General features: G+C 37.6%; 4 protein-coding genes across 4 annotated transcripts; 2 read left to right on the top strand and 2 right to left on the bottom strand.

The window, feature by feature from the left end:
• Window positions 1-8,043: 8,043 nt before the first annotated feature.
• On the top strand, window positions 8,044-11,055 carry ube2g1b (ubiquitin-conjugating enzyme E2G 1b (UBC7 homolog, yeast)). The gene is made up of 6 exons (XM_088434802.1): window positions 8,044-8,263; window positions 8,567-8,669; window positions 8,762-8,859; window positions 10,135-10,313; window positions 10,383-10,479; window positions 10,556-11,055. The coding sequence occupies exons 1-5, from the start codon at window positions 8,221-8,223 to the stop codon at window positions 10,467-10,469; spliced, it is 510 nt and encodes a 169-aa protein (XP_088290928.1). The 5' UTR covers window positions 8,044-8,220; the 3' UTR covers window positions 10,470-10,479; window positions 10,556-11,055.
• Window positions 11,056-11,275: 220 nt separating this feature from the next.
• On the bottom strand, window positions 11,276-14,765 carry arpc3 (actin related protein 2/3 complex, subunit 3). Its single transcript, XM_088434800.1, has 7 exons — window positions 14,634-14,765; window positions 14,250-14,349; window positions 13,174-13,250; window positions 12,915-12,983; window positions 11,954-12,080; window positions 11,757-11,851; window positions 11,276-11,521 (listed from the first exon to the last, which is right to left on the bottom strand). The coding sequence occupies exons 1-7, from the start codon at window positions 14,637-14,639 to the stop codon at window positions 11,459-11,461; spliced, it is 537 nt and encodes a 178-aa protein (XP_088290926.1). The 5' UTR covers window positions 14,640-14,765; the 3' UTR covers window positions 11,276-11,458.
• A 37-nt stretch (window positions 14,766-14,802) lies between these two features.
• On the bottom strand, window positions 14,803-17,169 carry gpn3 (GPN-loop GTPase 3). Its single transcript, XM_088434798.1, has 8 exons — window positions 17,005-17,169; window positions 16,776-16,884; window positions 16,517-16,684; window positions 16,309-16,433; window positions 16,106-16,221; window positions 15,883-15,979; window positions 15,367-15,495; window positions 14,803-15,094 (listed from the first exon to the last, which is right to left on the bottom strand). Exons 1-8 carry the CDS (start codon window positions 17,050-17,052, stop codon window positions 15,026-15,028), a joined length of 861 nt encoding a protein of 286 aa, XP_088290924.1. The 5' UTR covers window positions 17,053-17,169; the 3' UTR covers window positions 14,803-15,025.
• Window positions 17,170-17,235: 66 nt separating this feature from the next.
• Window positions 17,236-20,338, top strand: rnf170 (ring finger protein 170). Its single transcript, XM_088434799.1, has 7 exons — window positions 17,236-17,821; window positions 17,982-18,156; window positions 18,231-18,309; window positions 18,567-18,681; window positions 18,804-18,877; window positions 18,986-19,117; window positions 19,199-20,338. The coding sequence occupies exons 2-7, from the start codon at window positions 18,017-18,019 to the stop codon at window positions 19,466-19,468; spliced, it is 810 nt and encodes a 269-aa protein (XP_088290925.1). The 5' UTR covers window positions 17,236-17,821; window positions 17,982-18,016; the 3' UTR covers window positions 19,469-20,338.
• Window positions 20,339-20,729: the final 391 nt, after the last annotated feature.

Below are 20,729 nucleotides of genomic sequence, written 5' to 3'. Positions count from 1 at the left end.
ATCACAAGGGAATTTTAAGAATGTTTAAAAATTACCTGTGACACAAAAATCTATTAGGACAAAATTTCCTTGGCACATTTAAAGCCATCAAGCCTGTTTCAGGACAAATAAGACTTTTTCAGAATATCTTGAGAAAGTCTTAAGAAAAATTGTGATCTTGAACAAAACCTGACGAGATCAAAAGAAACTGCTAATGCTTGCGAATGCGCATTCACGATATTAATTCATCAGGAGTTGATCATGGTTTCAAATTACTGTAAGACATATATTAATAAATAAATAAATATTTGTCCACAGAAAAATATTACAGAGGTTAACACTGAGGTTACAGTAGAGATTTGTTCACAAAAATGAACTATTAACTTAATAATCAATAAATGTTTGTCCACAAAAGTAATTATCATTAAAAAGAAATAATTATAAATAAATATTTGTCCAGAGAAAAATATTCAACATAAAGCATCCTGTTTTAAGATTACAGTAGGGATATCTTCACAAAAATAAATCTTTTACGTAATCATTGATAAATCTTTGCCCACCCCCCCAAAAAACATAAAGTGTCAAACCTGTTCTCAAAAAGAAATAATTAGAAATACAGAAAAATATTCAACTTGAAGTTTCCTCTTTTGATATTATGGTAGAGAAGTGTTCACGAAATTAAATCATGAACTTGACAGGTAACGAGAGGTGGAACGTGACAAGTTGGGTCAAACCATTCTAGTATGTGAGAGAATCTGAGTTTTTACTTTTAATGAAATTGAATAACCTAACGAACATTAAATTTGTTTTATGAACGTATAGTTTCCTGAACCAATTAATTAATTAAGTCTGTGATCATTTTTTAAAGGATTTTTGCATGTTTGTTTATTTCAAATCTCGAGTAGCCCCTGAAGTTCCTTCAAGTACCCCCATTTGAGAACCACCGGCTTTGAGAGTCCACTCTTGATCTTATCGAAATGCTCTTAACGGATGCCAGTTCTACATTGTATTTATAGATCGTTACTGACTTTGTTACGTATGTCCTGGTTGTCCATTTTCATTTCATAGATAAATCCACGCACACAAAAAAAAAAGTCACAATACACACCTATCTCTTTTTAGATTTTCTGACAGCATTCCATTATTTTGTTAATAATATGTGCTAGACCCACAAGTGCAATGACCATCTGGTGTTCCATATTAAAATCACGTACTGTTATGTAAGCAGATATTCCACACCGACGTGAGACGCGTTGTCGCATAGTGACCAGAATAATTCCGTTGAATTACCGGCTATTCCGTAATCATATTTGACTAGGTCGATCGTTTCTGGCTAGATCAGGGAACTCTATGTAGTCCCTACTCTATGTCAGGGGGAGTTTTACATCATGGTAGGATGCAATCAGACTGGCAGGGGGTTGCGCTCCTCCCCTGCAGGGGTTTAATGCTCCATTATTTAAATGAGGGCATATCAATGGGAAAATAAGCACAATCAACGGGTTAGGCAGGTCAATCAAATAGAAACACCAGATGTTCGAAAACTCAGGAGGCTTGATTGGAGCTTTTCAAAAATGCTCGATTTACGTGATTGCCGGTCAAGCTACTGAATTATAAATGTATATTTTTTTCCCAAAATGCACTCATTAGAACTAGAAAAACAAACCCGTAATCACGCGGACGGAATAAACTGCACAAATTAAATTTTGTGTGGAATTTTCTTGTGCTGTGAACCTGCGTTTATATTTCTATAAACATTGCAGACTGGAGTCTTCTAGTGAGACTGCAGGGTTGCTGCTGCGCTCTCCGCAAAGATTATACCGGATGTAAAAAGTGATGTCCTTATCTTACATACATTTACTTTGTGGGGATAATGAAAAAAAAAGTGTTGTGGTTGTTGGCGTTTTTCCCCTCCTGTGTGTTTGACTTGTACAAATGTAGAGAAATCGTTCAAGCTCACCAGCCGTGTTTGTAATGATGAAAAAAGGAGATAGCAAAAAGTGAAGTCAAGGACAGCACGGTGGACTTGTGGTAAGCATGTCTGCCTCAGTTGAGGGTCTAAATCTCTTTTGAGTCACTGCTGGGTACCCCAGCTTCCTCCCATAACCTTCTGAGACCCTGCCTATTCATTTGTGTCCACTGTAAAGGACATTCGTTTTTGGTCAAGATGTTTTGACTCGTTCAAGCTACTTCTTGAAATCCGAGCATGCTCGATAAAGGACATCCTGGCCTTTTCAGTGATGTCTCAAGTGTTTGGATGGAATGCATTTAATATTGTTGTCTCGCTGAGACAAAATGGATGCAACGGTGGACATAAATGAATTGGGTGGGTCTCAGGAGGCTATGACTTTTTTCTTTTTATATTTAGTCATGGAGTAATACAACTAATCTCTTGGTATTGTATTTTAAATCCACAACAATCATATCCTGTGGCGCATTCATTTGTGTCCACTGTAGTGGACGTATGTTTTTGCTGGATATTGCTTGACTCCTTTGAGTTAACCTACAAAGTGCTAATGTACTCAGTAGAAGACATTCTGGCCTTACCAATGATGTCTCATGTTTGGTTGGGATGAAATTCACTGTGCTGTCTTGCTGTGGCAAAATGGACACAACAGTGGACAGAAATGAATAGGTATTGTTTTAGGAGGACATGACTTTCTTATATAGTCATAAACTTGGAAGATTGTAACTTTAATTGCTTAGTGAAGATTTTTTTTTTTTTTTGTATCCACAACTTTAATCATATTCTCCAAAGAAACATTTATTTGTGTCCACTATGGTGGACATCTGTTTTCAGTCTGTATGTTATTTTTCTATTATTTTGAGCTACGCTGCCGAGTCCTATTGTGCTCAATAGAGGACATCCTGGCCTTTTTAATTATGTCTCGTGAGTTTGAATGTGAGGCAATTAACTTAGATGGGATGCAATTAATATTCCCGTCTCGCTGAGACAAAACGACACAACAGTGGACACAAACAGACTGGGCTTTAGTAGGATAGTCCTAAAACATGGATGCGGTTTCCTGAATACTCAACTGTCTCCTACTTTTGTACAGTCCACACATTCATTGCCATTAACGACAATAGACGTCAAAGATCCATTTTGAATGGGCTGCCAACGATGGCTAAAGATGTCAAAAATTCAATTCACATATGTGCATGAATTCACGTGATATGTGTAACAATTTATCAAGAACGGGGAACAGGACTTCTTCCGACTCTGTAAACTGCAGTGAAGCTTCTCGATGGAGTGGCGACCAGTTCAGGGTCTATCCTATTTCCACCCCCAAAGTCAATCACGCTAAAAGGACAAGCCATACAGAAAGTAAATGTATGCATGAAAAATTGAGGGTAATCTTGACTGCTCGAACGGCTCTACTGCTTTCTGATCCAAAATCTGGGACACGCTGCCATCTACTGAGAGCTACCAACAATGCAGGTTCATTTTTATTTGAATTTAATTCCCCCCTCTTGTCTTATTATGTGATGTTTAATGCTTCTTTAAAACATTTAAAATTCCTTCTATTTTGACCTGTTGTTCTATATAAATGATGATGATTTTTGCAGCGCACTTAAACTTCATATTCTCATTTATTGGACAGTCAAGTTTTTTACAGGACTCACATAGCTTGCTTTACTGTTGTGAATTTACCTTGACTAGCTATGCAATATTAGAAAAATCACATGTCAAGGTCCAAGCTTTCAAATGAAAACATCAAGGCTGAGATTTTTTTTTTTTTAACCAGCCTAAGGTGCAAGCCCAATAAAGTCCAAATTTCTATTGATTTGAGGGGGAGTATTTGGCTTCAGGCAATAAATCACAAGAGCGCTTTTTACCACTCCATCATATTCTCAAGAGTTAATCATCCCAAAACTCGCAGTAGCAACAACTGACAAAACTGATTTTAAAGTTGCCCTTTTGTTGTTTTGAGCAATTTTCCACAGCAGATGTTCTTTTAGTAATTGGAAATGAACAATTCTGTTACAGCCCAAAGAATAAATGTGGCTACATTTTGTTTTATGTGTTTAAACTTGATAATGTTTGAATATGAATGCCCTATACAGAATGAGCATCATATATACGCGTTTAAGAATTACCAATGAATATGCTTCCGTCTTCTTAAAGTCATCCAGGTTGGGGTCGGATTAGCAGAAACGTTAGCAGAAAAGCTAAAGTACATCCATCAGGTCTGTGCATCATGAGGGTTTTTTGAGCCATCATTTGTCTGGTCCGTCATCTATGTCCTGTTTGCCAGAGGGGAATAAAGCCACAGAAAATAATAAAATCAAAATGTCATACTCAAAAGATATAGAACAAAAAGAGATGTCCACTAAAGTGGAGACAAATTAATTTGTCCCAGAAGGATACGATTAATGTTTTGGATTAAGAAAATAATATTACACTTGGAGATTAATCTTTGTGCAGTATTTTGACCATTTTTGGCTCATTTTCTTCCGCATCATTTCCTCGTATGATAACTGAGTGGCCGTGCTGTGTTGAAATTTGATGTCTCCATATGGGTGAAATTTCAGCTCCCTTGTGTCTTCTTTCAATGCCTTATCTTTGATGTGAAATATCTTTGATTTAAAGATTTTCAAAATTGGACAAAACATCACATAACGAGTTGGAATATTCCAAGTTTAAGACCGTATATGAAAAAGTGACTTCTTTCTGAGACCCACCCTATTCGGTCCTGTCCACTGTTGTGTCCATTTTGTGTCAGCAACATTACCAGGCCAGGATGTCCTCTACTGAGTTCACTAGGAGTCGGTAGCATAGCTCCAAAGAGTAAAGAGTTAGAGATAAAAGTTATATTAAAAAAAGGTTATATCTTTACGCAACACCTCCTAATAATTTCAAAACAAATGTCCACAACAGTGGACACAAATGGATAGGCTGAGTTTCAGGAAAATAGATCCAAATGCAAAAGATGAATCAACTTTAAAATAAAAATCCCTGCCCTAAAACAGCACACTGCATTCCATACAAAATTCATAGCGCCAATCTAGTTCCAATTTAAAGAGCAACAAACTTTCAATCCCAGCAAATTGTTTCTACATTAAAGTGATGATGATTAACGGCGGGTACAAATGAACAACATTCAGTGACCTTTGAGGCAACCTTTATTGAAGACGCCTAACCTTTTCTTAGGGAGAAAATTTTCAACCTCTGAATCTGCGTGAGGAATAATAATGCGACAAGTTTTTGCCCTCGGAAATCCAATGAATGTTTTAAAATCAATGTTAATTCCTGCTTTAGTTTTGGAGCCATTTGACATTATTGCTGATTAAAAATAGAGCAGTGATTCTGCTACTTTACCTGATTTTTTTTTTTTAACTGCACGATTACTTTTATTTGAGTTTATTATTATTATTATTCTAAAGATACTGAGCTTTTATTTCCTCTTCCAATTTTTGTTTGGACTACGTGGTTCTCTATTTAGCAGTGGTTCTGTAGGGGTATTTGATTCAGCAATTCCAGAAGATCGAGTAGCATCATCTGTTTTATTTCTGGCTTGTCTGCCATCAAATTTAGACATTAACTCCTTCAATCCCAAAGACGTATATTTACATTTTTTAAGAGTCCAGAAATTAGATCCCTGGTAGTTATTTATAGCTTTTTTTATTTGGCTAAACAAGCATCTGAATGGCTGGTGCTAAATTTAAAATGATCAATTACTTTAGGTAATTAAGTACCAAACTAATCAATGACTTTATAAAATAACTAATATTAAATATTTAGAACTGAATACATAGAGTAACGGATTACTATCGTACTTATTACCTAAAATAATTGTTTCAGCACTTATTTATGATTACTTTAGGTATTTTTAAGACTTAAAGTAATCAATTGGTTTCATACTTAGGTATCTAAAGTAATTGTTTACTTTAGCACTTAATTCATCAATGACTTACATTTTCTTATCTAGTTTTAGACCATCCTTTAGCCAAACTTGATTTTATTTATTTATCTTTTTAAATATAGATAAGTACCTGGACTCCAAAAAAACACGTAAATATATATCTGGGATTATATTAGTTGTTGGCAATCGATATTTGTATAAAATTTAACATACCGTTTTGCAAAAGTGTGACCATAACACAATTTAGCAAGAAGTTATTTCATGTGAAAAGAAAAAAATATTCCTGTCATGGTATTACAAAGCTTTAAATGATAACCCCAGACGGCCTGTTAATACCTAATATACCCCTGAAGTGCCTTCACGTACCCCCAGGGGTACTCGTAATCCCCAATTGAGTATTGCTGTCCTATGTGGTAGTAGGTATGGTGGACAAAAACATACCCATTCCAACCTTTGAAACCCTGCAGAAGATTAAAGCAGCTGGCGGTAAGAGAGCGCCCCCAAGGAGTAAGTAAAATGTTTTCTGATATATATTTTATTAGGGTGTTGCCTTTTCTATGCATTCAAGATGGTCTGCCCGCAGGGGGAATGCTCTGAAGTGAGCGGAGCACCGTTGGAGCTGCCCGAGAACTTCCCTACCGAGTCACAGGTTGTCATCTTTGGAAGATCTTTTTGTTATGATGCAAATGTACCGTGCATCCTTTTTGACTCTAGTTTGAAAACTCAAAGAAAATCGAATCTATTTTTTCAGAGTAGAGATTTGCTTTGTTGTGTTTTGGCGTCGTAATGGGCATAAAAAGACGTCGATACGTTAATGCAGTGGGGTAAACATCTGAGAGGGTGTAAAAAGTCAGCGCATTCTTGAAAGGGAATGTGAAATGTGATGGATAACAAAAATACGTAATCCTATGGCTTTTTCCTCACGTAGGTCAAAAATAGAGCGGAGGAAAAATCGTCCAGTAAAAATCACTTTAGCAGGGATGGGGTGATGACTGGCAAAATAGTTGTGGAAAAAAAAAGTTCAAATGTTTGTGAGGGTTGTTTGGTCCACAATGGGGAAACATTTACCTATTTACCTATTACTGAAGAAGCATATCCAACTCATATCTACCTCGCATATCAATTATAACTAATAAAAGACATAACTTAAAACTAAAATTACATTTTATTTATGTACATTTTATTAATGAAAGAAAAAAAATATATATTTTGTGCATGATATTTGAAATAATAATAATTAGGGATGTCCCGATCACATCTTTTTTTTTTACACTCGAGTCAGATTTGGATGTTTCTGCTGATACAGAAACTGATATATCAGCAAGGTATTGAAGGATGCATCCGATTTTTTTGTTGTCAATGTTGTTTTTAACAAAAACTATTCCAACATGAGACCTTTTATATCAACCAAATAAAACACCACGATTGTCACATGATGCGAGCTTCATATTAGACTTGTGCAGTATACAAATTATGTTTTATGTTGGCATTTTGTTCCTTTTTAGAACTAACTAAATAAATAAAGTCTGATGGGTTTTTTTTCTCTCCCAGGAGTCCATTCAGCAAACAATTATGTCGTCAGGTCTAAGTTCCATACATGTGATGAGGCATCCATAACAGTAATAGAAGTTAAAGGACAACTTTACTTATTTAATCGTTTTGAGCAGTTGTGTAGCATTTTGTCTGATTTCATAACCATTATTTTTCATGTCCAATACCTTCAAAATCTAATTTTGCCACTTAGTCTTGACTGAAATATACATTATGTGTGCTCAGAGTTCAGATAACAACCACGAACGTCACATGATTAGGTGAGCTGTGATTGGGCATTACCCAAGCACTAAGCAACTTCAATGTCAAAGGATACACGAAAATTAATTTAGTAGAAGTATTATCATAGCTTTTTTATATATTTACTATACACACTTTAATTTTACAACTTTATTTGCCATGGAAATCAAGCAGTTTTACAAAGAAATATACTCAAAGGTTTCAACCGTATTTGCTCAAAATTTTGTCTTACAGGCTTCTTAACTACTTGTGTATTCTTTTTAATATTTTTTGCTCACAACAATAAAAAATGAAATTCATGAACACAAATATTACATAACAGTTAATTAAACTGGTATTTTTTACACGTTTATTGAAAATATTGACAACAGGGTTGCCTGCTCGTGTTTCCGGAGGGTAAATGTTTTTGCGCGTCAGCAGCAGCTTCCTGTGAGCTTTTTTCACCGCTAGCTCGTGTGTTCGGCATCATTAGAGAACGACGAAACGTGGATGTTGTCAAATGTCTTATTTAGCGAGGTCTGTTGACTGACACCTTTTTAAGAGAAAGTTTATCAAAATAACAGAGCCGGGAAGTTTTAGTTGGAAAATGACGGGTCAGTCGGCATTGTTGCTACGTAAACAATTAGCAGGTAAGCTAGCAAAGCGGTGGTAGCACTAACTAGGGGCACGGCGCTATGACGTATTATTTTGAGACGTATGGAATTAACTTTTTGCTCGGTTGAGTTTTTTTTTAATATATACATATATAATTGCCAGTTAGTGAACAAAGAATGCTCACACTTACAAGCTAGCTGCCGTTGCTCAATCGGTGGCTCACACGTGAAGTTCTCAGGCACGAGGACTCGAACCCTAACCGCAGCTGTTGCCTGTATTCATCAGTTGTTTACTTGTGATTCGTGGCCACGTCTCAAAAATCAAATGTTACCTTTCAGATCTGAACAAGAACCCCGTAGAAGGCTTCTCGGCAGGTCTTGTGGATGACAATGATATTTTTCAGTGGGAAGTGGTTGTTATCGGACCTCAGGATACACTCTTGTAAGTGACGTCGATTGCCGTTTTCAAGGGTTGATAATTGCATTCATTTCATTTGAGAGCATCTGATGTGTGGATTTGTTCTTTTATTTTAGTGAAGGGGGGTTCTTCAAGGCCACTTTAACCTTCCCCCAGGATTATCCTCTGAGACCACCCAAAATGAAGTTCATCACAGAAATCTGGCATCCAAACGGTTTGTTTTCTTCAGCTTTAGTCCGATTTGTGCGTCACATCACGCATATCTTGGGTTAACATTCTTTACTGTCACGATGTGTAAAAAATTGCCAGTCGAGTAAAATTTAGAAACAGTTATGTACATGGGATACCCAGTGTAAACCTGATCTGTACATGAGTCAAATGCCTTTGTGGTCTATCAATCACCTACAAAAAATTCCATTATAAAAATATCCTAATTCCATTTCGGTGAAGAGAGAGAACATTTCATGGCTGCAGTAAAATCTGGTGGCTATATATTGGTGATTTATATGGTAATGGTGAATTTTTATTTATACTTATAGGGGAAGTCAACTTTATTTCAGGGAGCGGCCATTTTGCCATTTCCTGTCAACTGTAAAAGACGTCACAGTTGATCAGGTAGCAACCAATCACAGCTCACCTGTTTTCTGAGTTTGGTCATTTGAGACTCGCAAGTTGTGCTGTGATTGGCTGTTACTTGAGCCTGAGTAACTAATTTTCAGATGGCAGAAAAGTGGCAAAATGGCCACTCTCTGAGATGGATTTTGCTGCTTAACCAAAATATTGAGTTCTGAGGCCCACCTTATATTATTGTAGAGATTTTTTATTTTTTTTTACTGCCTTTCAACCTTTAATGAGTTACTCCAATCATCTTCACTTTCATAATTTGCATCCTTGTCTGTTACCGGAGAGAAATATTATACTTCAGTACATGTGGTGGCTAAAGTCAAATCACCCAATCAAATCAACCAATATCTCATGAAAGATTATACAATATGCACTTAAATTAACACGTAGATGAAATGGCACCAAGGCTTAAGCAACACCCAATTCATTTCTGCCTCACTTATAAATGACCCAAAACATCTATAGTAAATATTTGTATGCAAACCACTTCCAGGTCTTAAATAAAACAAATGGAAATCTGTATTGACAATTTTAGAGCGTTATTAAGTGTCCAAACTCAGGCCCGCAATCCACATCTATGCGGCCTGCTAAAAATAGATTTTAACATGGCCCACTATACGATTTTATAAAAGTAGTAACAAGTTTGATGTTTGACAGAAGTGGGGAATACATGATACCATAATACTTTAGAGACAAGGTGTACAGTAATTGCTTGTTTATTGCCTTGTTTTTACCATGTTTCGTTAGAGTAAAAAATGAAATATGTGGCCCCTTCCATTTTTCTCTATGTGAGCCTCAAGAGGAAAAAGTTTGGATACTCCTGCTCTATATGAATCCCAGTAATGAAACCTCTTCTATTGGCCAGTTGCAAAAAACGGCGACGTATGCATCTCCATCCTGCACGAGCCTGGAGAAGACAAGTACGGCTACGAGAAGCCCGAAGAGCGCTGGCTGCCGATCCATACGGTGGAAACCATAATGATTAGTGTCATCTCCATGTTGGCAGACCCAAACGGCGACTCTCCTGCTAACGTTGACGCAGCAGTAAGTAGTTCCTGTTCAAGTCAATACTTCTTATTAAAAAGGGTAATATCTGATTTTTGTACTTTGCAGAAAGAGTGGCGGGACGATCCCAGGGGCGTTTTTAAGAAAAAGGTTGCACGATGTGTGCGGAAAAGTCAAGAAATGGCTTACGACTGACATCTCTTAAGCAAGTGCAACAACTTGTAATACGATCAAGTGGCACTCACAACATGTTAGTTTGATTGCGTTGTGTTACGTTTCAGCTCAGGAATTCAACAACTTGCTGAGGTGGACCAAGAATGCTGAGAGGGAAAACAAAGTCCACTTCTGACCCAGGTGATCATGACAGTCATGTTTCCGGATTTCAAAAAGACATAACTGCAAATCTGCACAAGCCATCTCATTTTTTTTTCCTAGCACATTCAAATCTTAGTTTGTCTTTATTAACTATTTATTTTGAAATGAGAACTGCCGTTTTTTTTTTTGTTTTTTTTTTGGGGGGGGGGCTGTTTTTTTTTGTTTTTTTTTTAACAGCATATCTGCCACATTGAGCCATACAGCCTACAGTGCCTTTTCTAAAAATGAAATAAATAACTGAGGGCAAGCATTGTGGAGGAACAAAAATGGCTTATCAGAATATAATGTATGCAGTTTTAATGTACCATCTTTGTTCTGGCAAGTGTTCATAAATGCAGAGTAATCAAGTGACGTTTAAGACAGCGGTAGTTCGGTGTGAAATAAAGTGACGCATCGTTTTAATCAATTTTGCTTCCAACTTTTTTTGTGCTTTTTCACAAGCATTGCTTTGAAATGCAAAGAACAGTTGTACTCAGTCAACTAAAAACTGTTTAAGCCGATCCCTCTCCCCCGAAAAAGTCACCATGACAAAAGGGGAAAAACTGACCATGTTATCAAACTGTTTACTAGTATGTGCTATAAATTGTGTAGTCAAAACCTACTAGTAAAAAAAAAATGCTTGAACATTGTCCCACATCCATAATATGCTTTATTGAATTAAGCACCAGCTCAATTTAACGTTCACTTTTAAGTGAGGACACACCCTTATCAACTCCAAGAGTATAAAATTGCACCACAAAAAGCACAAATCCGACCTTAAGAAATATTCCGTCTGGCAGGCACAGATGAAAACACTGCACGCTGCACGTTTACTGTCCTGGAGCAGATAGGCTTTTGTTCATGAACTGCTTCTTGACGAAACACATCCACCACTAAGGGAAAAAAAAAGAAACAGTAATGTTTAGAACCATTGGGCATTAGTGATGAAATACCATTAAAAAATAAATGCTGGTTTGAGCAATGTCATAACATGAGAAATCTTTGGAAAGGTCAGGATGTCCTCCACTGAGCAAACTAGGACTTCTAACAGTAGTAGGGTAGCTCGTAGAAGTCAAAATATGGGAGGCTTAAAACACGCACTGAATTAAGGATGTAAAATCGACTCACCTTGCTGGGTTTGTCTGTCTGGGGGTCGAACACGCGTTCACATAGTCTCAAGCCGGTCTCCTGTCTGATCTGCTGGAGGTACAACCTCATCGTGTCTGGACAAGTTCAGAGAACATCATTTGAAAAATTCTAAGCAAACTGTACTGTTGCCGCTTTATCATTTGTTTCTTGAATGCTTTTTTGGAGCCCTGTCTCACCTTCCTCCTGCCTGTTAGCGGGCTTGGCATACATGGCGTTGAGCGGGAAGCCAGGCTCTCCAGGAATGGGAAAGTTGGTGATGCCCAGAGTGTACATCTCCTTCTCCCCCTGGCCCCTAGAGCTGCACTGCAAAGAGGAACACACAAACACGCTCACTCATGGGAATATCATGAAGCTATTACATTGGAACATGATGGAACATTTTTCCATAGCCTGAACATGTGCCACATAGACCCCTTGGTAAGCTCAAACATTTTCTAATATTAAAAAACATAACGTGTTGCAAAGCCTACAAAGGAAAAAAAAAGTCATGCTGTTTGTATTAAACTATGGAGTTTGTATTACTCTGTATAATCTTTTTTTTTTTTTAGCAATTGATAGATTTTGCTTTGGTCATGTGACATTCGCAAGATGAGCCCTGAGTACTTGTGCTGTTGTTTTCACTATATGAATAATTAATTCATTGGGGTGGGCGGCCCAAATCGGTCTCCCATAAGTTAACTCTTTAGGTGTATAAGCCAAACCCCGGTCCAGGGCTAGTATCCTGCATGTTTTGCATGTTTCTCTCCCCAACACACCATAACTCATTAGCAAGCTTTGCAGGTGCTTGAGAATTATCCTAATCTGTTGAATCAGATGTGTTGAGAAAGAAACTTCAAAAACATGCATGCACCCAAACATGGCATTTGACACTTATGCTTTGAGGTCTAAAAGTGTCAAAACTCCAGGTCATGAAGGCTTGCAACCTGAATTTTTTACAAGCATCTCTTTTCAATACACCTGATTGAAATGTTTAGATTCATTATGAAGCTCCTGCTGAGCTAATCATTTGAATCGGGTGTGTTGCAAAAAGAAACATGGAAAACATGTAGGACACACAGGTCCTTGTGGACAACGTTGACACCCTTAGGCCTTAAAGTGTTAAAATGACATGGCTGATCACTGCAGGTGATCATTTACCTTTTGCAGCTTCTTTAGACACTCAGAAATATAGAGCGTGATGTAGATCAATGTCCGGTCTGCCTCATTCTAAAAGAAACAAAAAAACATGACGTGCCAAATTAAAAAAAACATTTTATTTCATTCAAACAAGAACATATATGAACTTCCACTAGGGCTTACAGTGAGAGGAAACAAGTTAGGACATGTGAAGGAATGCACATTGGTTCTGACAACTTGAAACCTGGCAGAACCGCATAATGCAAGTGCAACAACTCACCTTGATCTCATAGTTTTTGAAAAACACATTAGCCTTGAAGTAGTAGATCGCCTCGTCAATAATGTCAGAATCTATGCCTGAAATAGACAAAAATACTGTTAAAAACTCTAATTCCTCGATCATGTGTCATGCGGCAATTATACAAGCACATTGCACTGTTTCGTCATTTAGTGAGAATATTGGGGGGAAAACAAGTACACATGTGGACATGCTATTTTTTATTCTTTGAGAATATATCGGGGTTTTTTTTTGTTTTCAAAGAGCAGGCATAATGAGTTACGAAATCATTTTTAAAATGTAACTTAAAAGATTAACTTTTAGCAATTTTAAGCCTAAAAAGTTCATATTTTAACAATAAATAGACATTTTCTAAGTATTAATTTTAAAAATGACACTTGCTGTCAAAGAATATGACATCACATGTGCTCAGATGACAGCCAATCACTGCTCACCTGTTTCCCCTATTTGGCCATGGGACATTAGCAAGCTGAAGTGTGATTGGTTACCTTAGCCCTGTGCTTGAGCTCATTCTTAATTGACAGCAAGTCTACGTATTCCGCCATTTTCGCCAGTAAAAATGTTAAATTCTGGTCTAATTAATTTGTAGGTATTTTTTATGCACAATTAATACATTTAATAACACTTTTTTCCAGCAACTAGACTGAAAATGACAGTACTTTTGGCTCGGGAAAGAACCAATCACTACTCACCTGTTGGTCATGTGACATGTACAAGCTGACCTGTGATTGCACGATACCAGCACATTGTCATTTTCAGTCGACAGTTTTGTTTTTGTTTTTTTTACATGGAAAGCAATTTAATCATCAAATTAAGTTCAGACAACATTTTTGTACTGCCAAAAATATCCCAGTATTCCTTTAAATGCAATAATTGGTTTATTATTCAAATCATTCACTGTTTATTGACTTTTTAAAAATATGGTCGATATGTAGTATTTTAGGTATTTTACTGAAAACAGGAAGTTGACTGCACAATTCAATGAGGCTATTAAAAAAAAAAAAAAAAACAGGAAATGCCTCGCGTTTGGGCACAAACCACAATTGAATGTAACTCACCGTCTCCTCTTGCTGGTCCCTTAAATTGCGTTTTAAGGGGCAGTAAAGCCATATTCCCCACCGTTCTGGTGTGATCCTCCTGCATGGTTGAGTGATACGCCTGGCAAGAGAGGTTTAACTCAGCTGTTGACATACTCCACAATTCTCGGCGGTTGCTCGCATCGCGACAGAAAAGACTCACATTTTCCCCGCTTCTAAGCCGAACCAAACATTAGCCCAACATTCCTAAACAACGATCAACATCAGTCGATGCTAACCGAATCTGAGAGCCGAATGCTAACCCTACTAGCCAAAGATGCTAACATCAAAGATAATAAACTCAACACAGCCTCCTTTTGAGATGTTTCGGTTATTGACTGTCTAAAACACTTGCGATACACTTACCGGCATGTTGAGTGATAAATGGGTCAATTCAACCACTCGGCGATAAAATATTAGCACCGTAAGATGCTGCTTCCGCTTGTCCCACCCTGCTAATGAAACAGGAAGAGGCCACGCAACAATTTGCAAAATGGCCACACGGGGGTGCTATAAACGCTCATTGACTCAATGCCAAAGTGTCAGTTAGGGTATTTTATTTATTATTAAAATATAACATTTCCATCATATTTTCAAGAAAACGCCACGTTTACAATAAACATGATAAATAATAAAAATAGGTAACACCACAACAAAGTATTTTATTCACAGGGCAACACATTCTGGTTCTTCAGTTGCCTTATATGACGTTCTATTGGAAAAGTCATGTGACCTGTCAGGTCCTGAAAAGACATTGCTCAGCTTTCTGCTTCACCTTGATTAAAAAATTCATCATAATTGCTGTCACTGGGGTCTTCATCAATCTCCTGTAAAAGAGGAGGGAATTGAGAGTGTATACAATTATACACATAGCAAACACAAATGGGCTGCTGCGTAAAGTGTTTGCAAATTAGCAAGTACAAAAAAAAGCATGTCAAGACAGCATTGCTGCACTTAATGTTTTTTTTGTTTGCTATTCAAGGCCTTAAAGTGTCTTTAGGTTGTTAACATCAATTAGTGCTTGACCAGTGTTTCGGCTTGCATACAGGTTTGAATTTTGTCGAAAAAGACTTCCTATAAAAGTCAAGATGCCAGTTACCTTTGGCTCCTTGACCTCCAGATCCTCCCCATACTGTATAGAGAAGTCGATATGCTGCAGTACTATGTTGATACCTTCCTCATCTGTGCGGTCAAATGGCATAAATCTCACCAAACTGTAATCATCAATCTGCAGACAAACAGGAAATTCTCAATTACACACAGTCCTCTTGGGTTGGGATCATCTAATCTTTTCAGATCCCATACTAAATCTTGTGCAACTTAATTTCTACAGTAGTAGATACTTGAGTGTCATCAACCCATGTGGCAAGCCTGCTTTTATTTGGGAAAACAAAGATCAACAATTTCCCTAGTTTTTGACACACTACAGACCGAAACGCTAACAAATCCATTATATAATATATGCACTTTCTGCACTGGCAATTTGAAATAATCACTCATACTGGATAGAATAAAACGAAAGAAATTAAGACTTAAAACAATCAACAAATTAACAGATAATTAAAATAATTATTAGTGGCAGACCTAAATTACATTATCTGATAAATTGTCTTACCAGTTCACAAATGGCTTTGGTAAGCTTCTTGAACTTTTTACTCCGTATAGTGTCAGAGTTATCCCCCATCATGGAGTACATATCAGGATCAAGGTACCTTGTGGAAAAAAAAAGTTAGCATTCAAGGGAAATCGGGGCTGTCACCGGGGTTTAATCAACAGCATGAAAACATGGTGCATCTCAATTAGTTATTTGTGGCAAAAAAAATAATAATGCATTTTACTGTTCAATTTCCTTTTTGGCTTTGGGACTGAGCAGATCCATTTTGGTCATGATGTTTATCTGAGGAATCTCCAATGACACCATGGCACTCAGGGCCGCCATGACTCCTGAGATGAACTGCAGTTAGAAAAACAGGAATTAATTTCACATTCAAATAAATACATACATAGAATAGTGTGTTAAATATGGAAAACAAAATGCAACCTTGAAAGACTCCACCATGAACTGGGAATCCACCAGAAAGACTCCGCACACCCGGAACTCCCATTGCTGAAGCTGTTCCACCAGTTGCTTCATGATGGGCAGGTGAGTATACAGCTCAATCTGACCTTAAAAGAGAAAAAAAACAAATATGTTCATCTAAAATCATCTACCTATATCCTTAACATTTGAAAATGCAATGGACATCCACCTGGGCAATCAAACAAGATGTAGTCATCCTCTACATGTCCCAAGGATTCTTCCAGCCAGTCAAAATTGTTGGCAAAATATTCCATGCAGAAGACCAGACCGCCATTCGGGCCAAATCTGAGAGATGCATCTTCCATCACGTCATCCACCTGGATGAGCTCTCGGATGTCTGACAACATTGATACCGTAATGTTTTATTATTTTTTCCCCCCAATCCTTTCTGCGCTCCCCATACAGGAGCGTGTTCTGGTGCTGCTCACCTGCCATAACAGGGTAGTCGAAATGCTCCGCCGCAGGATCCAGATTGACCACTTGAACAGAACGACGCAAGGACTCAAAGTGTTGGATCATCGTAGAGCAGTAAGTGCTCTGTGAAGTAAAACAAAACAATTAAAAAATGCGTCTTCAAATGCTGTTAGCTTATAGGCTAACAAGCTAAACTATGCTGCCTTAAATTAACATTTAAACCATGATCGTCAAATAACTTACCTTACCGCTACCCGCCGGACCCATCACTATCTGCGCGTAACGAGGCATTTTTGTTACAAAACAATAAATATCTATTGTTTTAAAATTAGCCCCCTGTTGGATATAAAAGCATGTTTTTCTCTAGCGACTGGAGTGCGAGGACTTCTTCACGACAGTTTGACGGAAGTCATATTGTTAAGTCAAACTACTGCCATCTAGTGACCAAACTGCGTCAATGTTATCACTACGGACGTTCATACTAGGCTAAAATTATTCGCAGATTTAGTCATCTTTGGTAAAGAAGGGCCTAAAAAGCGATAAATAACACCTCTTCCAAAAGAACCGAAATAATTGATTTTTTTTTAAAGTTTGCTAAACACAAGCACCTTAAAACCCAAACCTAAAAATAATGTAAAAGGCAGAAATCGAAACCGAAGAGGGCATTGTTTTCCTCGCTAAACACGCTCAGAAATTGCTCTCAAATTCAAACGATAACAATGTGCAAACGATGGAATGCTATTACCTCATGTTTCCAGTGGGCGTCGTGCTCCGTGGAACCAGGAAATCTCTTTCGCAGATCTTCGGTAGACTCCTTGCTTACCAGACAAATGCTAACAGCTAGCAAGTTGCATTAAGCTAACAACAACCTAAATTTACAGCACGTAAATTATTTAGCGGACCGACGACTTCTGCGAAGCTTTGCAACGATGACTGTCGTTCAATTTTAACCCAAATATCATGGCAGACTTTATTTACTGGCGGACGATGTATAGTAATACTAGAAAGTAGCCTGTTTATAGATCGACTTAGAAATACTTTGCTGCAGAGGAAGTAAAAGGTGGGTAGTTTAACTGGTGCTTTAAATATTCCGATTATAAATGCTGTAACCATTCCTAGTGTAATGACAAAAGAAATTTAGGGGCATGCAGTATGTTCATGTGCATGTTTACATGTAATGTGTTGAGCAGTTGCACAATATTTCTCTTTGTTTACCCCAGTAATGGAATTAATGACTGGGTTATGAATCTGGGTGATGGAAGACAATCAGTGTGGAGACGTGGACTACCTCATCCAAGATGAAGACACGTTAATAGAAGGTGTGAGCAACCAAGTTCTGTTTGTCGTGGTGCTCACTATCACCTTCCTGGCAGGCATCCTAACGCTGCTCTGCAGGTAAGCAATTACAGCAGAAAATGTGCAGTAACTATAATTACACTGACTGTCAATTCTACAAATTGACCTTCTAGAGATGAGCAGCAGCAGAATATTCATCCGGAGAACCAAGAGCATGTTCGAGCTGTCCGACTGCAGCTTCAAACAGAGCAGGTTTGCAGGCAAAAACGCATGTAATACATATATATGGATACAATACACGTTAAAATCGCATAAGTATATTTAAAAAAATTAACAAAAACAAAAAAACTCATCACTATAGGATAATGCTACTTGAACTTCCACCTGAATTTCCAACACTCAAATTGGACCACTGCACAAATTCACTGGCATTATATTTAAATATAGGTCATCCAAATGTTGGCAAAAATGGATCTTTGTATCTTTTAATTTTAACATATGTATCCCAGGAGGTAAATCCCCAGCCAGAAGTCAGGCAGCAGTATTATAGAGACATGTCTTGCCCGGTGTGTTTACAACAAGCTGTTCTTCCTGTTGAGACCAACTGTGGTCATCTATTTTGTGGTAAGAATATGTGCTTTATTATTCAATTATATTTATGAATGAATTATCTCTTCACTTATTTTTCCCACACAATTCCTCCCAAATTTGCATATATTTAGTTGATATAAATTTTCCTCTTTTAGGTTCCTGTATTATAGCCTACTGGAGGTATGGCGCATGGTTAGGTGCCATTAACTGTCCAATATGCAGACAAATGGTAAGACTTGTCACATGTATTCCTTTGTTATTTTTATTTATTTTTTTTTAATCTCAAGAAGTATATTCCCATATAATTTATAGATATTTTTTCTTCTCCCCTGTTCAGGTGACTTTGCTCTTCCCACTTTTCAATGAGCAAGCCGGTCCTCAAAGGGTCCAGGATGGTGAAGCAGAACCTCAGCTCATCTTAAGAGACATTAACGATTACAACCGCCGTTTCTCAGGCCAGCCGAGATCTGTGAGTTTCAAGTTCTTTCGTAAAAACGCACATTTTTTTGTTGTTGTTGTCCTTCTCATCTAATCCCTCCATATCTCTCAGTTAATGGACAGGCTGCGTGACGTGCCCACCCTCCTCCGCCACGCTTTCAGGGAGATGTTCTCCATGGGGGGCCTGTTTTGGATGTTTCGGATCCGGATTCTCCTCTGTCTGGTCGGGGCCCTCACCTACCTGGCCTCACCCCTCGACATCCTCCCAGAGGCGCTTTTCGGCCTTCTTGGATTCATGGATGACTTCTTTGTCATCCTCCTTCTTTTCGTCTATATCTCCATCATGTACAGGGAGGTGGTCACGCAGAGACTAAATGGCTAGGGCGACTCTTGATATTATAAGACTTTCCTGCTCATTTATGGTGGAGTTATGCATATAAGTTACCAAATGGGAGACTATCAACACTGCTGGTTTATTTTGCTTCGTCAGGCTCAAATTTTCAGTGGAGTGTGATCGGAAAAGAACACGATCAAACATAGAATGTTTACTTTATTTCCTCAAATAGTGGCAGGGGTGCAATGTTCTGCAACTTTTATTACCAAGCAAAAGTAAATAATATCTCATTTGGGCTAATGGTTAGCATGCCTGCATTACAGCTTTCATTTCTTTTCACAAGCTTCCATTCACATTAAAAATATTCCATGTTAGGTGCATTGAAAACTCTTAAATTGTCCAGAGGAGTTGTTATAATAACTTCCTTTTTTAAAGATATCAAATCTGAAGAAATCCCAAATACCACACGTAGTGGTATTTATTAAAATAAAGAAAATTACAGCCACTCAGACTTGAAGTTGTTTAGTTCTGCAGAGTCAAAAGGAAATGTTTATTTAAGGTGTGTTAAATTTTTGTTCAACCAGATAATTTTTGGAAATAGTTTCAATCAGACTGGAGGCCACAGTTTGAGGAAGTTGGGTGTTCGCATCGTGTTTTGGACTTTTGTGATGTATGATGGGACTTTGTTTACAGTGGATTCAACACCACACATTTGTGATATATGGGGCTCATAAATTTGTTGTAAAATAACAAGTTATACCGTACCTATAAAACATGGAATGTTTCTACCTTCAGAAGTTTTTTTCTTTCTATTATGTTGCACCTGCGGTGAACTGGTGCCTATTATAACCTGGACATTTTTTTTTTTGTAACCTACTTTTGAGAAATAAATGTGACGCTTGAGCAATGTGCAATTAATACATTTGTGGCCTTCTTTTTTAACTAATCCCCCTACCAAAATCTCCTTACAACCATTTGTTCTATGCTAGTGTAAACAGGAAATTGCGATTCATGAACCCCCACATTTTTATGCCTAATTAATATTCCACAGAGACAGTATTAACCATGATGTCATGTTTAGACTATAGGTGGCACGTAGAAAATATTGCTGCAAAGAATTTTTTGGGTTGGACTCCTACTTTAAATAAATAATTCATCAGTTGGTCTTTTTTTTTGGCTCTCTCAAGGTAGTGGGGGGCTGCAAGGGGGTCATGACCTCTGAGCCAGAAATGGCTGTGGACCATCTGCTCTTGAGATTAGTGTGGTAACATACAGTGTAAAATCATTCAGGTTCCTTTGACGCTCGTGT

Source organism: Hippichthys cyanospilos, chromosome 15, assembly GCF_059441005.1.
Source record: "Hippichthys cyanospilos isolate Australia breed blue-spotted pipefish chromosome 15, RoL_Hcya_1.0, whole genome shotgun sequence".
NCBI lineage: Eukaryota > Metazoa > Chordata > Actinopteri > Syngnathiformes > Syngnathidae > Hippichthys > Hippichthys cyanospilos.
Note: the sequence above shows the minus strand (reverse complement) of the source record. Positions and strands in the feature narration are given on the sequence as shown.

Bases quoted from the DNA above. Each gene is read 5' to 3' on its own strand.
- ube2g1b (XM_088434802.1), top strand. From the start codon at position 8,221: ATGACGGGTCAGTCGGCATTGTTGCTACGTAAACAATTAGCAG. The intron at 8,670-8,761 runs GTAAGTGACGTC...CTTTTATTTTAG, and splicing joins GGACCTCAGGATACACTCTT to TGAAGGGGGGTTCTTCAAGG. The intron at 8,860-10,134 runs GTTTGTTTTCTT...TCTATTGGCCAG, and splicing joins AGAAATCTGGCATCCAAACG to TTGCAAAAAACGGCGACGTA.
- arpc3 (XM_088434800.1), bottom strand. The intron at 12,081-12,914 runs GTAAATGATCAC...TCCTCTTTGCAG, and splicing joins GTCTAAAGAAGCTGCAAAAG to TGCAGCTCTAGGGGCCAGGG. The intron at 11,522-11,756 runs GTGAGTCGATTT...TTTTTCCCTTAG, and splicing joins AGACAGACAAACCCAGCAAG to TGGTGGATGTGTTTCGTCAA.
- gpn3 (XM_088434798.1), bottom strand. From the start codon at position 17,052: ATGCCTCGTTACGCGCAGATAGTGATGGGTCCGGCGGGTAGCGGTAAG. The intron at 16,434-16,516 runs GTGGATGTCCAT...TTCTCTTTTAAG, and splicing joins CATCTTGTTTGATTGCCCAG to GTCAGATTGAGCTGTATACT. The intron at 15,980-16,105 runs GTAAAATGCATT...TTTTTCCACAAG, and splicing joins GCCAAAAAGGAAATTGAACA to GTACCTTGATCCTGATATGT.
- rnf170 (XM_088434799.1), top strand. From the start codon at position 18,017: ATGGAAGACAATCAGTGTGGAGACGTGGACTACCTCATCCAAGATGAA. The intron at 18,682-18,803 runs GTAAGAATATGT...TTCCTCTTTTAG, and splicing joins CTGTGGTCATCTATTTTGTG to GTTCCTGTATTATAGCCTAC. The intron at 18,878-18,985 runs GTAAGACTTGTC...TCCCCTGTTCAG, and splicing joins GTCCAATATGCAGACAAATG to GTGACTTTGCTCTTCCCACT.